The sequence below is a fragment of the Callithrix jacchus genome, chromosome 10 (genome assembly GCF_049354715.1).
Source record: "Callithrix jacchus isolate 240 chromosome 10, calJac240_pri, whole genome shotgun sequence".
NCBI lineage: Eukaryota > Metazoa > Chordata > Mammalia > Primates > Cebidae > Callithrix > Callithrix jacchus.
The window spans coordinates 74,293,867-74,307,690 of NC_133511.1; the positions used below are offsets into that span (position 1 = coordinate 74,293,867).

Genomic DNA, 13,824 nt, shown 5'->3' on the forward strand with positions numbered 1-13,824 from the left:
AGGTGTGTGCCAGTGCACCCAGCCCTAACCCTGGGAATTTCTATAGGATCTGAGTCAAAGCCAAAAAGCCATTCAAATGGACATGAGTCTTCAAAAACTGTACATGAAATGAAAAAGGTCTGAATGCAGAAAAAGCAGATAATAATTTGACCCTTAGGCCTGAAAGGGTAAAAGCTGAGTATACATAATGACCAACATCAGTAAAACCATGAGCAGTGTATGTAAAGTAAACATGGGCTTTCATATTCTGTAATACAGAAACAATGTACCGTTAGACTCTAAACAGAACATGGTAAGCCTATAAAGCTATTACTTCAATAAGTGATCTAGGTCAAAACTACAAGAACATGCTTAAAAGCTGAGTTCAATTCTTCATAATACAATATCAACAAATGTCAGCCATCCTCATTACTGTCAACTCCAACATCTGAGGTCAATCCAGTAGATAACAATGAGATTTGCCCAATGACAACCAGACAGATGAAATTAGATCAGTCGCAGGGACAACTCTGTCTGTTCTTCAACTCTCAGTATTATATATTTATACTTCATTGATGAAAGAATAAAATGGCATAATTTCATAATACTTCCCAAACTGCCAGTCTATACTGTACATAAGTATAATAATCTCTACATCTTTTAACAGTTACATTTTTGCTAATTTTCTTTCTTTTTTTTTTTTTTGAGATGGAGTTTTGCTCTTGTTACCCAGGCTGGAGTACAATGGCACGATCTCGGCTCACTGCAACCTCCACCTCCTGGGTTCAGGCAATTCTCCTGCCTCAGCCTCCCGAGTAGCTGGGATTACAGGCATGCACCACTGTGCCCAGCTAATTTTTTGTATTTTTAGTAGAGACGGGGTTTCACCATGTTGACCAGGATGGTCTCGATCTCTTGACGTTGTGACCCACTCGCCTTGGCTTCCCAAAGTGCTGAGATTACAGGCTTGAGCCACCCTAATTTTCTTTTTATCTTTAATTATTTAAAAAATCTAACTGATGAAAATTTTCTGAATAAGTCAAAATTTGATTTTTTTATAATAGTAATGATGATGATGACTTCTGTGGGGAGAAGAATTGCTTTCATCCTAGTGGTTTATCAAACTAGGATGGACAACAGAGCTTTTTCGTTTACCAGTAGGTTCTTACTAAGTATTTATCAGTATAATATTGTTCTGTAAACTCTTATTTTAATATTCGTTATTTCTCTAGCTCATTCTGATTTCCTCTGTCTCATCCTATTTGCCTTGCTATTGTTTAGTTTTAAAATGCAATTTAAAAAGCTACGGAAAACAAAATATCCAGAAAAATGGCCTTCTGGACAATTACTATCTATTATAACAGTGCAGGCCAGCAAGGCCTAGTTCATTGAGCCTGCTAGCAACCAGTGATATGCACATCCACCAATTTCCTAGCTGCCTCTGCTCTGCCTGACTAGCATGCAACCATAGCTTAAGGGCTACATTTTAAAAATTTCACTTTTTTTCTGTTCTTTGCAATTTTACTTACATAAAAATGTATCTAATGGTTGGTCAATCAGCAGCATACAAAATTTTATGACAGCAACTTCCTGCACATCCAGAAAAGGGAATCCAAGACATGAAAAATGTCTCTTAAAGCTTCCTACTATTTTGTTGCATTCATAGAAATCAAAGCAGCAGAGGACAGTAACCATAAAGAATATTTACTTATGCTAATTTCACCTTAAGAAAGTATGTTATCACTATCTGATTAAATAGAAATGAATCAGAGGTAACTGATAAACAAGAAAATAACCCCCCTGGAGAAGGTAATATGTTTGTGCTCTTGATAAAGGAAATTATAACACCATTGGGCTCAGACAGATTAATGAATAGGCACTGTTTAGCTAAGTAAGAGTCTACTGTAAAGAAAATACAACGTCATTACGATAACATGCTGTCACAGTATGAAGCAGAAAAATTAAAATTATATTTTTAGGAAAGAGGGAGGTATTTAAGATTTAATACATTCTAATACATTCACTTTCCTTAGCACCAAGTTCAAACTAAAAGGGCAGCAAACATTACATGAATTGCATAATATCAGATTATATACAGGATGTTTGACTCAATGCTGTCTAGAAAGTCTTGAGAGTATAAAAGACTAATTTAAAAGTTATGTTTTAATTAAAGACTAGGGCTCAGAATTTTACTGTGATTTTAATCAGTGCAAAATGATGATCAAAAACTTTGTGAATACATTTATACTTTATGTAATCTAAGCAATGATGTGTGTTGACCACCTGGATTACAGCTACAATCACATCATCCAATTTCTACTGCCTGTGTATTCCGTTTCACAGAACTGTGAAAATGTAACTACTGTGAGGTCAATATTTAGAAATGATCTGGAAGAGGTAGTGCATTGTGAAATCTTCAATATGACCATAAAACTAATGTTGCATCAACATAAAAATGTTCATATTCACCAAGAGGCAGAACAATAGTCACTAACTTTTCAGAACACCTCTTAGACAATTCACTTTAATTCAATTTAACAAACACATTGAGCACTGAATATATGTCTATTATACCAGATACCAGGAATGCAAAGATGAATAATCTAAGAGCTCTGTCCTCCATGGAATTTAGAACAAAGAAAACAGATACAATATATGGTATTATAATACAGTTTTAAAAAGCTGTATGAGAATACATAAAAGGGAATAATGAATTCTATCAGATTTACACATATGCAAACCTTCCTGGTTAAATGTTCCTATTTTGTTATTTTTTTCTTTCAGCATTACCGTTCTGTATGCCACCTTAAAATCTTTTGTGGAATATGAGAAAGTATATACATAACAAATGTGAGCAATCTGCTATAGTGGGGTTAAGTAGGAGTAGAGGAGTAGAAGGCTTTAATGTTTGAGCTGGGTCCGCCCAGAAGAGAAGCTTATAAAGAAAAAGAACACACACATACCCAGACACACCCCAGAGGCATGCAACACAGGGTGTGTCTGAGTATTGAAATGTGACCCAGAATCACCACAGCACAGTGTAGGTGCACAGGCATACACATCCAGCCCCAAACTGGAAAGGCGTGCTGGAGTCTGGTCATGAAAGACCTGCTGTGCCATGACATGCCACGCCAGGATGTGCTGATACTTTTCTGTATACAAATTATACATATAATTTGTGTGTATATATATATATATATATATATATATATATATATACACACACACACACACACACACACACACAAATATATATATCTCAGAGGCTTTTAATCAGGAAAGCAGTATGATCAGATTTGTGATTTGAAAGGACACCCCTGGTAGCAATGTGAAGGACAAACTGGGGAGGATGACCAGAAGTAGGGAGAACAGTCTTTCTGTTCTGTATTAGTTTAGAAAAGGAATCATTAGGAGAAAAGATACAGGCGAAGAGAAATCAAAGAATAGGTGTGATATTTCCAAGGAAAAATGAACAGGATATGGAGTTTCACTGAATCTTGAGAATGAGAGAGAAGGGAGAACGAGAATGACTGAAGGCTTCAGCAGCATTAGCAGAACTGAGCACTGTAGAATACTCCCTAGATCCTGAGTGACCCTCTGCATAGTTAGTGCCCACTCCCACCTATGCTCTGCCTATATGGGCAGAATGAATGCCAGGCTGCAGTACCTCCCTAGACCTGATAAACTACAAGTGAATCCCATGAGAAAACACAAAGAAGCTTTTAGTTTGTAGCAAGGGATATGGAAGGTGTTTTTTCATTTTGCTCAGATCATATTGTTGCATTTATAGATCAATGAAAACCAGAGCTGAAAGTTATAAATTTGCAGTATTAAAAAATACCTGAGGGATGTATACCTGACAACTAATATGAGAGCTTTTAGAATGACCTCCCAATTGGTTTTCAAATCACTTTTAAAAAATATATATTAGTTTAATTTAAAGTCTACATCATTCTACTGTTAAAAACTACCCACTCATCTTAACGTGTACATTTAGCAGGCTACTTACAACATATACATTATGACGCCTATGCTCCAAATGTCACACTGCTGGCTATAGTCGTGGGCATTGATAACTTCAGGGGCTGACAAACAAGCAGAAATAAAATAATATTAATAATACAATAAATGTCTTTTAAATGCTTAAACACAAAGCATGAAAAATGTGCTGATGTGCTGTAATTTATTCCCCCATAGGGAAAAAAGAACCAACAGCAGATGTTAAATGAATAATGCACAGGCCTTAACAATTGATGTCACTGTATCCTCACTCCTATCATTTAGCTTCTAAGGGAACAATGGTGTAAACTGGATAACTAAATGCACTACTCTTTATTCCTTTAAATTGTTAAGAAATGGTTTTGCAAAGGTTGTGTAGTTATAGAAGACAACAATATCCCAGTCCCTTCCACATAATAGAATTAAATATATGCCTTAAGCGGATGTGACATGATGCAAGCCCAACATGTGGAAATCTAGATTCACAGAAAAACTAACACACATGGTTACAAATCACTTTGGTAAAATAATAGCAGTATCACTCCTATAACAGAATATAAACTATTTTCTGCATTTTCAAATAAGAAAGCCAAGACAAAGAGAGAACTCCTATATAACCAGATCAAAAAGCCAACTAGTCACAGGATATAGACTATACTAAATGTATATATATATATATATATATATATATATATATATATATATACACACACACACACATATTTTTTTCTCGAGACAGGGTTTCACTCTATTGTCCAGGCTGGTGTGCAGTGGCATGATCATGGTTCACTGCAGCCTCAAACTACTAGGTTAAAGGTATCCTCCCACCGCAGCCTCCTGAGTTAGACTATAGGTGCACACCACCACACCTGGCAAATCATATTTTTTAAATTGTTTCAGAGATGGGGTCTTGCTGTGTTGCTCAGGTTGGTCCAAACTTCTGGCCTCAAGTGATCCTTCTGCCTCAGCCGCCTGAACAGCTGGGATTATAGGCATAAGACACGATGCTGAGCCTGGCTGCCTTTTTAAAATGTCACAAATGACATTGCAGAAACATGTCTATTGTACCTCTACAGCTAGGAATCAGATACATTGCTTTAAGAAAAAAATTTTACAAAGTTGTAAGCATAAAAACAAAACATATGTATATATTTCAATAGAACTTTAAAATTTACAAAGTGTTTTTGCCTAAATTATTATTTGTATAAAGGATGTTAAGAATTCTGTGAAGTAGGTATGTGAGCATTTGACTCCCTTTGCCAATGAGGAAACTAACGTTCAGATATATTAAGTGTATATAACTTACCTAAAGTTATACAGCTACAGAGTGTCTCATATGGAAAAGGTATTATTTTAGAAAACAGTTTCAATCTCTTCTACCTACACATACCTACACCTACACCTACACCTACACACACACATACACACACAATCTTTTATAATAGTAAAAGCAGGCCTGGCACGATGGCTTATGCCTGTAATCCCAGCACTTTGAGAGGGCAAAGCAGGTAGATCACCTGAGTTCGGGAGTTCAAGACAAGCCTGACAAACATGGAGAAACCCCATCTCTACTACAAATACAAACAATGAGCCTGGTATGATGCTGCATGCCTGTAATCCCAGCTACTCGGAAGGCTGAGGCAGGAGAATAGCTTGAACCCGGGAGGCAGAGGTTGTGGTGAGCTGAGATCAGGCCATTGCACTCCAGCCTGGGCAACAAGAGTGAATGAAACTCCGTCTAAAAAAAAAGTAATAATAATAAAAGCAAATGAAATTTCATTTCCTCCTTTTTCCTCAGCTTAGTGTTAAAGAAATAAAAGCCAACAAAAAGGTCTCAAAAGATTAAACAGAAGAAAGAATGAGAAAAGGTAAAGTGCAGATCACTAACACTGAGCAATCTGTCTCCAAATGATTGAAAATTAAGTGATATTTTCCTTCAAGCTGTTATTTGTATTCGTTAACTCTATTTAAAATCTTTAAATATTGAATCTTTAAAGTTCCAGTTGCTCTTTGGCCACATGTCTGTGAAAGGGCAAATCCTGTGACTAGATTCAATGAAGGATTTCCACACTGGTGCAACACACAGCATGGGACAGGAATCCCTGGTCCTTGCTCTTTCAGAGTCACCTTAATTATCAGGGGCATTTCAATTTGCACTGTTATCCCAGCCCTCATAGGGATGTAGAGGCCAGAGTAACTGCCAAGAAGCCATTTAGGAAGTCAGCAAAGCTCCACAAACCATCTGTCTTCTCTCTTGTTCTCTCACTTGTTATCAGTGTAGACAACTAATAAGGAGGCACAAAACTCAGGGTGCTTGAATATATTTTCCCCATGTAAACTACAGACCAGCTATCTTTTGCCAACAGGGGGATATGAACAGAATCTAAAGTAGTCTTTTCCCAAATAAGATAAAATAATTTCAAAACTTTATGCATCAAGTAGACAAAAACGCAATGAACTAGACATACTCTTCAGCAACAAAAATGAATAAACCACTGATACAACAACATGGATAAGTCTTAAAAGCATGATGTAAGACAAAAGAAGACAGACACAAAAGAGTATGTACTGCATGATTCAGTTTATATCAACTTCTAGACAAGCAGAACTGAGCTGTGGTGATAGAAATCATCAGCGGTTATGGGTGGGGGACTGACTGAAAGGGACACAGAGGAACTTTCTGGGGTAATAGAACTGCTCTATATCTTGACTGGGGTGATGATTACACAAGCATTTGTCAAAACTTAAAATTTGTGTATCATATTGCAAGTAAATTATATTCCTAAAAAGTTGATTTTTAAAAAAAATCTACTAAAACTACAAACAGAATATGTCAAAGACCTATCTTGGTGAATGATTCTCTTAGAGATTGACAGAAGTGGCAAGCAAAAATAAGTCAACAATATGGAAGATCTGAATCACAAAAATAGCACATTTGATTTAATAAGCACACACAGAAATGTTTATGCTCAACAAACCAGGTATACATACATATTTTTAAAATATCCAATGCATCATTTGCAAAAATTGATCATGAGTTCAGTCACAAAGAAAATTCCTAAAAGTCGAAAACCTCTAAGACGCAATCACCTACCGCAAGAAAGAAAACCAGACAAATCAAAAGGCTAGGACAACTAACATGCATTCGCATGAGTTTCAAACACATCTCAACCACCTGGAAAAACTCTAAAAACACTTCTAAATAATTTTTCAATTGAGGAAAGAAGACTAAAATTATAGTATTTTAAGAGATGAATCACATTTAGAACACTGTATGGCAAAAAAAAAAAAAAAGTCAAGGTATTCAGAGGAAAATATACCGCTGTAAATGCATTTCATAGAAAATAAGAAGCCTGATAATAAATATATATTCAACTTAGGACATTATAATAAAAAACAAACAACCAGCCATAGTGACTCATCCCCATAATCTTAGCAATTTGGGAGGCCAAGGCAGGAGAATCGCTTGAATCCAGGAGTTTGAGACTAGCCAGGGAAACATAGTGAGACCTCATCTCTAATAAAATTTAAAAAAGAAAAAAGTTATCTGCTGTCTCTTAAAAAATAAACAAAATTTAATTAGCCAGGTGTAGTGGCATACACCTGTGGTCCTAGCTACTTGGGAGGCTGATGTAGGAGGATCACTTGAGCCCAGAAGGTCAGGCTGCAGTGAACCAAGATTATGGCACTGCACTCTAGCCTGGGCATCAGAGCATGATTCTGTCTCAAAACAAAAATTCATTTTAAGTCTACTAACTTACCCATATAGATGGGAGTCCCACATGTGGCCTGCAGCATGGCTTCCCTCCTGCTTTGCTTCTTCACCGCTAAACCAAAATCAGTCACCTAAGAGAAGATATTCAGTCACCTGTCTTCCTGGCCTAGAGCTCACTCATTCTGAAGATAAGACTTTCAGTACCTTGTACCTGCACTGAATTCTGGAGTTCCTGGGGTTGGGATGACTTTAATTGAATCATTAATAAACATTTTGCTTTTCCTTCCCCACCCACCTCTCTGTATAGAGAAGAAACTGGGTAAAGAGAAGCTTGCATTCTCAAATCTTGAGAGAATACTGTGATTTAACTGTCCTTGCCTTCCAATTACATTCACCAGTCTAATATCGGAAGCAGTATTTGAAAGAAGGCATTTAAACTTTTTTTCAGATTAAAAAAGGTTTTTTTTAAAAAAGTTCTTTCATTGTAAAATACATTTTGGGTTTAACATATTATCTATGTTTTTGATAATCAAGTTATGTTCCAGTTTAAAGCACTGTTGTAAATGCAAATCATTATCCCTGTCACAGCACTTACTGAAACTTCCTTTTTTAATAATTATTTATAATTGGTAAATAGTATATTTTCTTTACTATTATTTCCTTTGTGTTTCTAGTGTATACTAATTAAAACAATTACTACACTATTAAAAACTACAACAAACATATTAACAGGAAAAAATCACAACAAGAAAGTATTAACTACAAATACCCTGGTGGCCTAGTGCTGCAACTGTAATCTCTCTGTTCAGTTCTAAATCTTGCTCATTAAACATTTAGGTATTAAATATTCAGTATGTGCCTTTGGAATTATCTCCCAAGTTGGAAAACCTTGGACTGAGAGCAGAACAATAGACACATTTATTGATTAAGTAACCAAATATAGGCTCTTGGTCCAGAGACAATGATTACAAAGTTTCCAGTGGCTTATAGAGTAAGAAAATGCTTCTATTTACATGTGATATTACTATTTTTCTAAATAGATCAATCAATTTCACCATTAGTTTTCATAAATATCTCACTTGGAGCATATGATACATATCTTTCTCTATGGAAAATCCATCCAGACACATGAAATATACAAAGTTTCACAGTCCAACTTAGTTCTTTGGAGAGCATCTATTCCTTCCTTCATCAAATGTTAAGTGAACACATATTATGTTCCAGGCACTACTTCAGGTACTAAGTAAATAAGACATGCACAATTCCTGCCTTCATAGAGTTTACAATGGAACTGTTGATGAACATTTACTTGGGTAAACCAACAATGCTCTTAAACCTATTTCTACATAGGACTTAGCTTGGGCAACAGAGTGAGTTACAGACAACATTTTATTCCTAAATTAACACATTTATATATTTTGAAAGCAGCCACTATAATGGTGCTAAATAATGTATCCTATCATTTATTTGGCATTAGGGAACACTTAATTTAAATAAAATCTTCAAGAATAAACACTTGGCACATTAATTATACTTAGGACATAAATATTAATACACAGGAAAATTTTCAATAAGAAATATAGACTGTAGAATTAATTTGTTATCAAAAGCACAGGTAAGGTGCGCTTTTCTCGAAATCTGTAACACATTTACATCAAATTACCAGGCATAATTTTGAAATTAATTGTAATTCAGAGCATCTGTTTGCTTGCTATTAACTAATGATTTATAATTATTCAAATGAATGTGTACTTTAAAAACCCATTCAATAGCTCCACTTAACTTGCAAAATTATTCTTGTCAGTTACAACCTCTTATGAAATTTTTATTTTTTAGCAAAAGCCACTTATTTTCCGGCTTCTCAAAAGCCAGCAACATGTGTCTAAAAAAGAGGATGTACTTTGCCATTTTGCTATCAAACTGTTTATAGGCAAATATGTAGCACCATTGCTAATCTTACCTTTATGTTCAAGTTTATTTCGTTGTTATCATCAATAAGGCTGCTTTTAACCAATATGTTTTCCAGCTTCAAATCTCTGTGTGCAATATCTACCAAGAAAAGAAACAACAAATCAAATGAAATGAATAATGGAAAAACAGGAGAGACACATATAGAATAAATATATTTGACAAATTAATATCTACTGTTGAAAAATTTGAGGGCCAAGCATAATCTGTCCTGTCCTATTCTCTTATTTATAAACCCTTTCCCTGCATTTCTAACCTTAAGGAGCCATTTTCTTTGACTCCCTCACCTCTACCCATTTCCCTGTGGTCCCAACCGGCTGCTCTTCATGATGAGTGGCCTGGGGAGTGAAGGAGAATCCTATCCATGCTTAGGTATTCCCAGGAGAAGGGAGATCATCTTAGACACAAACCCAGCCAGGTTTCCCATATTCTTAGGTCTTTAAATAGAGGATCACTTCTTTACTTCTATGTATATGTTACTGTCAACATAAACATTTTAACACACTGTAACTTGGCTACATATATATAAACTATAGTTATTTCGGTATATTTTTCTATAACATCAACACACATTTTTCTACTCTTTATGTATTAAAATAAAAACCAAACAAACAAAAATCCTTGAGACACAAAATCTCCAGCTGAACATGTCAGAGCTCAGGTACAATTTTTATGTACATACAAATAACCATGTACCAAACACTTCCTTTGCAAATAATTAATTCAGTTCATATCCATTGCAATCATTTCCCTAGACTTAAAAAGTTATACACATAATTGCTAGAGGAATATATTGAATGAGTCCTGAACTGGCAATTATACCTAATCATTTATAGCTCTGTTACACAATTCCCAGGCTTTGTTTTTGGAATTTTTATTGTTTCAATTGCTCATCTTGTCCCTTTGAACATAAATATCACACGGCCTTAACAAATATATCATTACGTTGTGATCCTTGGCAGGGCAGATCTTCCTGTTGCCTCCATTGCTCTTCTTTTTCATTGTTGTCTTGACTATTTTTACCCATTTGAGAATAATCTTATCAAGTTCCATGAAAAATGCCGCTAAGATTTTGTTTGGAATTATACTGAATTTATAGCTTTTTAGGGAAGGACTGACAATAGCATAATATTAAGCCCTTGAAAAAATTGTTTCCCTCTGCCTGGAAAGCATGCCTTTTTTATTTTTTTTCTGAGTTTGTATTCCTCAGATCAAATATTGCTCCTTCAGCAAATTCTTTCCTGACTTTCCAAGCCAAACGAGGCACTTTGACTCCTGTAATCCTTGCGCTTTATGTGGCTTTCCATTAGAGAGATTATCATGTTGAATTACAATGTGTTTTCAATACGCAATCTCCCACAGCCCGAGTTCCTTGGAGGGCAGGGGCCTTGTCTTTTCATCTTTGTAATCTAGGATCAATTACAATGCAGTAGGTGCTCAGGAACTATCTGATGAATGAACCACTGGGTTACAGTACCAGCTCTGTCACACCAAACCATGTCACTGCACCTCTCTGGAACAAAGTTTTTGTTCATCTGCAAAATGAGATGGTTCTAACGTCACATGTAAGCCAAACTAACCTTGAAGGAAAAATAAAAATGGGGGAGGAGCAGCAGCAGTAACACCTAAGAATAGTAAAGTAATTTGAATAATTTTTAAATGTAGTTTTTAAAGTACCGTGAAACCACTCTGTATGATACTATAATGGTGGACAAATGACATTATGTATTTGTCAAAACCAACACCAAGAGTGAATTCTAATATAAGCTGTGAACTTTGGGTGACAATGATATGTCAACGCAAAATATCACTCTAGTGGGGAATTCTGGTAGTGGGGCAGGCAGGTTGTGTATATGTGGGAGCAGGGAAGTATACAGAAAATCTCTCTACCTTCTGCTCAGTTTTGCTGTGAATCTAAAACTGTTCTAAAAACAAAGTCTAAAAAGACAAAAAAAATGCCTAGAACATACAGATTTTAATGTTATGATTAATATATTTTTGGAAACTTCACCTTTACCATTGATTTATCTACTTTTGATGTTATAACATTAGCTGCTTTTCAAACTGTTGATTAAAAAGTTTATAATTTCATCTTCATTCATATATGATGTATTGTATACCTGCCTTGTTTCTAATTAAAATGTACCTACAAAGAAAGTTAAAAAGAAAACAATTTTTTAACAATTAAATCTTCTATATTAGCAGGTGTCTTTATATGACTATGAATCTGGAATACAATTACCCTTAAACAAAAGTGACATCAGTATTCATGGAGTCAATGAGCTGAATAACCCCCTTCTTACCATTATTGTGAAGATACGCTATAGCTGATGCAAGACTTTGAATGATCCACCTTGTCTCATTCTCTGAGAAATGCCCTTTTCTATCCAGAATTTTTTTGAGTTCTCCATCCTCACAAAGCTCCATCACAAGGTACATTTTCTGACATTATATATATAAAAGAGAGAGCAAATTATATATCTGGGGATCTTTAAAATGTTATATATCACATATACAATCACAGTCATAATCATGAATTTATTCATTCAAAAATATTATCTATCATGTGCAAGATACCCAAGAAGCTCATAAATAGTTATCATTATACTATCATGGGATAAGTGCTAATGGCTCCAAATGCCACAGAGTTACAGAAGAGGGGCAGCCTCTGTCTGAAGAACGACCCTTGAGAAGAAATATTAAGGCGAGGTTTGGATGTCTGAATACGAATTTATAGATAGAGAATGTGGGAAGGAATAGTCAGGGTACACGATATTTGCAAAGACTCCACAGCCTCAAATAGCTGTTAAAAGAATAATCTCAGTGTTAATAACATGGAGAGCTTCGTAGGGTGGAGAAGAATGATATGGTGAGGGGTGAGGCTAGAAAGAACAGGTTGGGGCCAGGTTGTAAAGAGTCCTGGATATCATGACAAGGAGTATGAATTTTTTTCCCATATGCAATAAGGAGCCACTGAAGATTTTTAAGCTAGTGCTGGGGTTGTAGGGGGGACAAGTATATGATATTACCAACTTTGCATTTCTAAATGAACACACCAGCAGTAATGTAGAACAGGGCTCAACAAACCTTCACTATAGAGACCAGACCCAATAGTAAATATTGGTTTTGCAGGCCATGGAGTCTCTTTCACAGATACTCAGTGCTATTCTGTAGCATGAGAAAGCAGCCATAAACAACACAATAGACTTGAAGATTTACTTATAGACTTGAAAATTTCAGGTTTATAGAATTTTCACCTCATAAAATATTACTCTTTTACATTTTTGCAACCATTTGGAAATGTAGAAACTTAGCTTATGGGCTATACAAAAACAGGCAGCAGGCCCAATGTGGCTCTCAGACTGTAGTATGCTGACTTTTGTTTATAGAGGATAGATGTGAGGCATAGAATACAGACGAGGAGGGAAATGAAAAGATTTTAAAATGCCAACAAGAAAGAAACAGTGGGACTTAGTGACTAATTGGGTATGAGTGATAAGAAGTCATGGCTGAAATGCCTCTTCCATATTTGCTGTTCAGGTAGAGGCATGTTAAGATCACTTGCGGTATTCTGACAGCCAAGTCATCTATTGAGTAAAAAAGATTCACAGACAACTAAGAAGCAAGTCTTTTTCATTCATATTTCTATTCAAACATAGAGTATCCTTTATGTCTCCATTATAACCTACGCTGCTAGATTTCTGTTGTTCTTAAGATCTTGGGGTCTGATTTGTTCTTATGAGCACTGTTAGTACAACTTCTGTGTTCAATCAGTAAGTATGAAAACAGGAAGTGAAGGCTAACATCCTTTCTTCCTATAGCGCAACTCAGATTCACTGTATCTCAGGCAGTTTTAGAATTTCAAAAGTAACTGTAAAATCTAACACAAAAATAAGCTTTTGAACTGGACTGTATTTTTTCCATTGACAAGACTGTACAGTTCACTGGTACATAAAAATGATAAGCAAACTATTTGGAAGGAAAAGTTGGATTAGCAGTACTTGAAATATAAATTGATGTCAATTTTAAATATGTAAATTGGTCAAAGTTATATAAATGTAAGTTATAGCCTTTTTATACTTATTAGAAATAACTGTGTAGACCTGGAGAACATTTAGACTCACAAGAAACCATAGCATAGTCAGTCTGGATGATCAGTACCA

General features: G+C 35.4%; 1 protein-coding gene across 11 annotated transcripts in view; it reads right to left on the reverse strand.

Moving 5' to 3' along the window:
* STK33 (serine/threonine kinase 33) overlaps positions 1 to 13,824 on the reverse strand; it is a 238,304-nt gene that overhangs the window by 46,833 nt on the left and 177,647 nt on the right. For all 11 annotated transcript variants that reach the window (XM_017977888.4, XM_078339250.1, XM_078339249.1 and 8 more), the window contains 4 exons: positions 11,965 to 12,103; positions 9,654 to 9,742; positions 7,740 to 7,824; positions 3,989 to 4,064 (listed from right to left, as the gene is read on the reverse strand). In XM_017977888.4, coding sequence (XP_017833377.2) covers positions 3,989 to 4,064; positions 7,740 to 7,824; positions 9,654 to 9,742; positions 11,965 to 12,103 — 389 coding nt within the window. The remainder of the gene's footprint in view (positions 1 to 3,988; positions 4,065 to 7,739; positions 7,825 to 9,653; positions 9,743 to 11,964; positions 12,104 to 13,824) is intronic.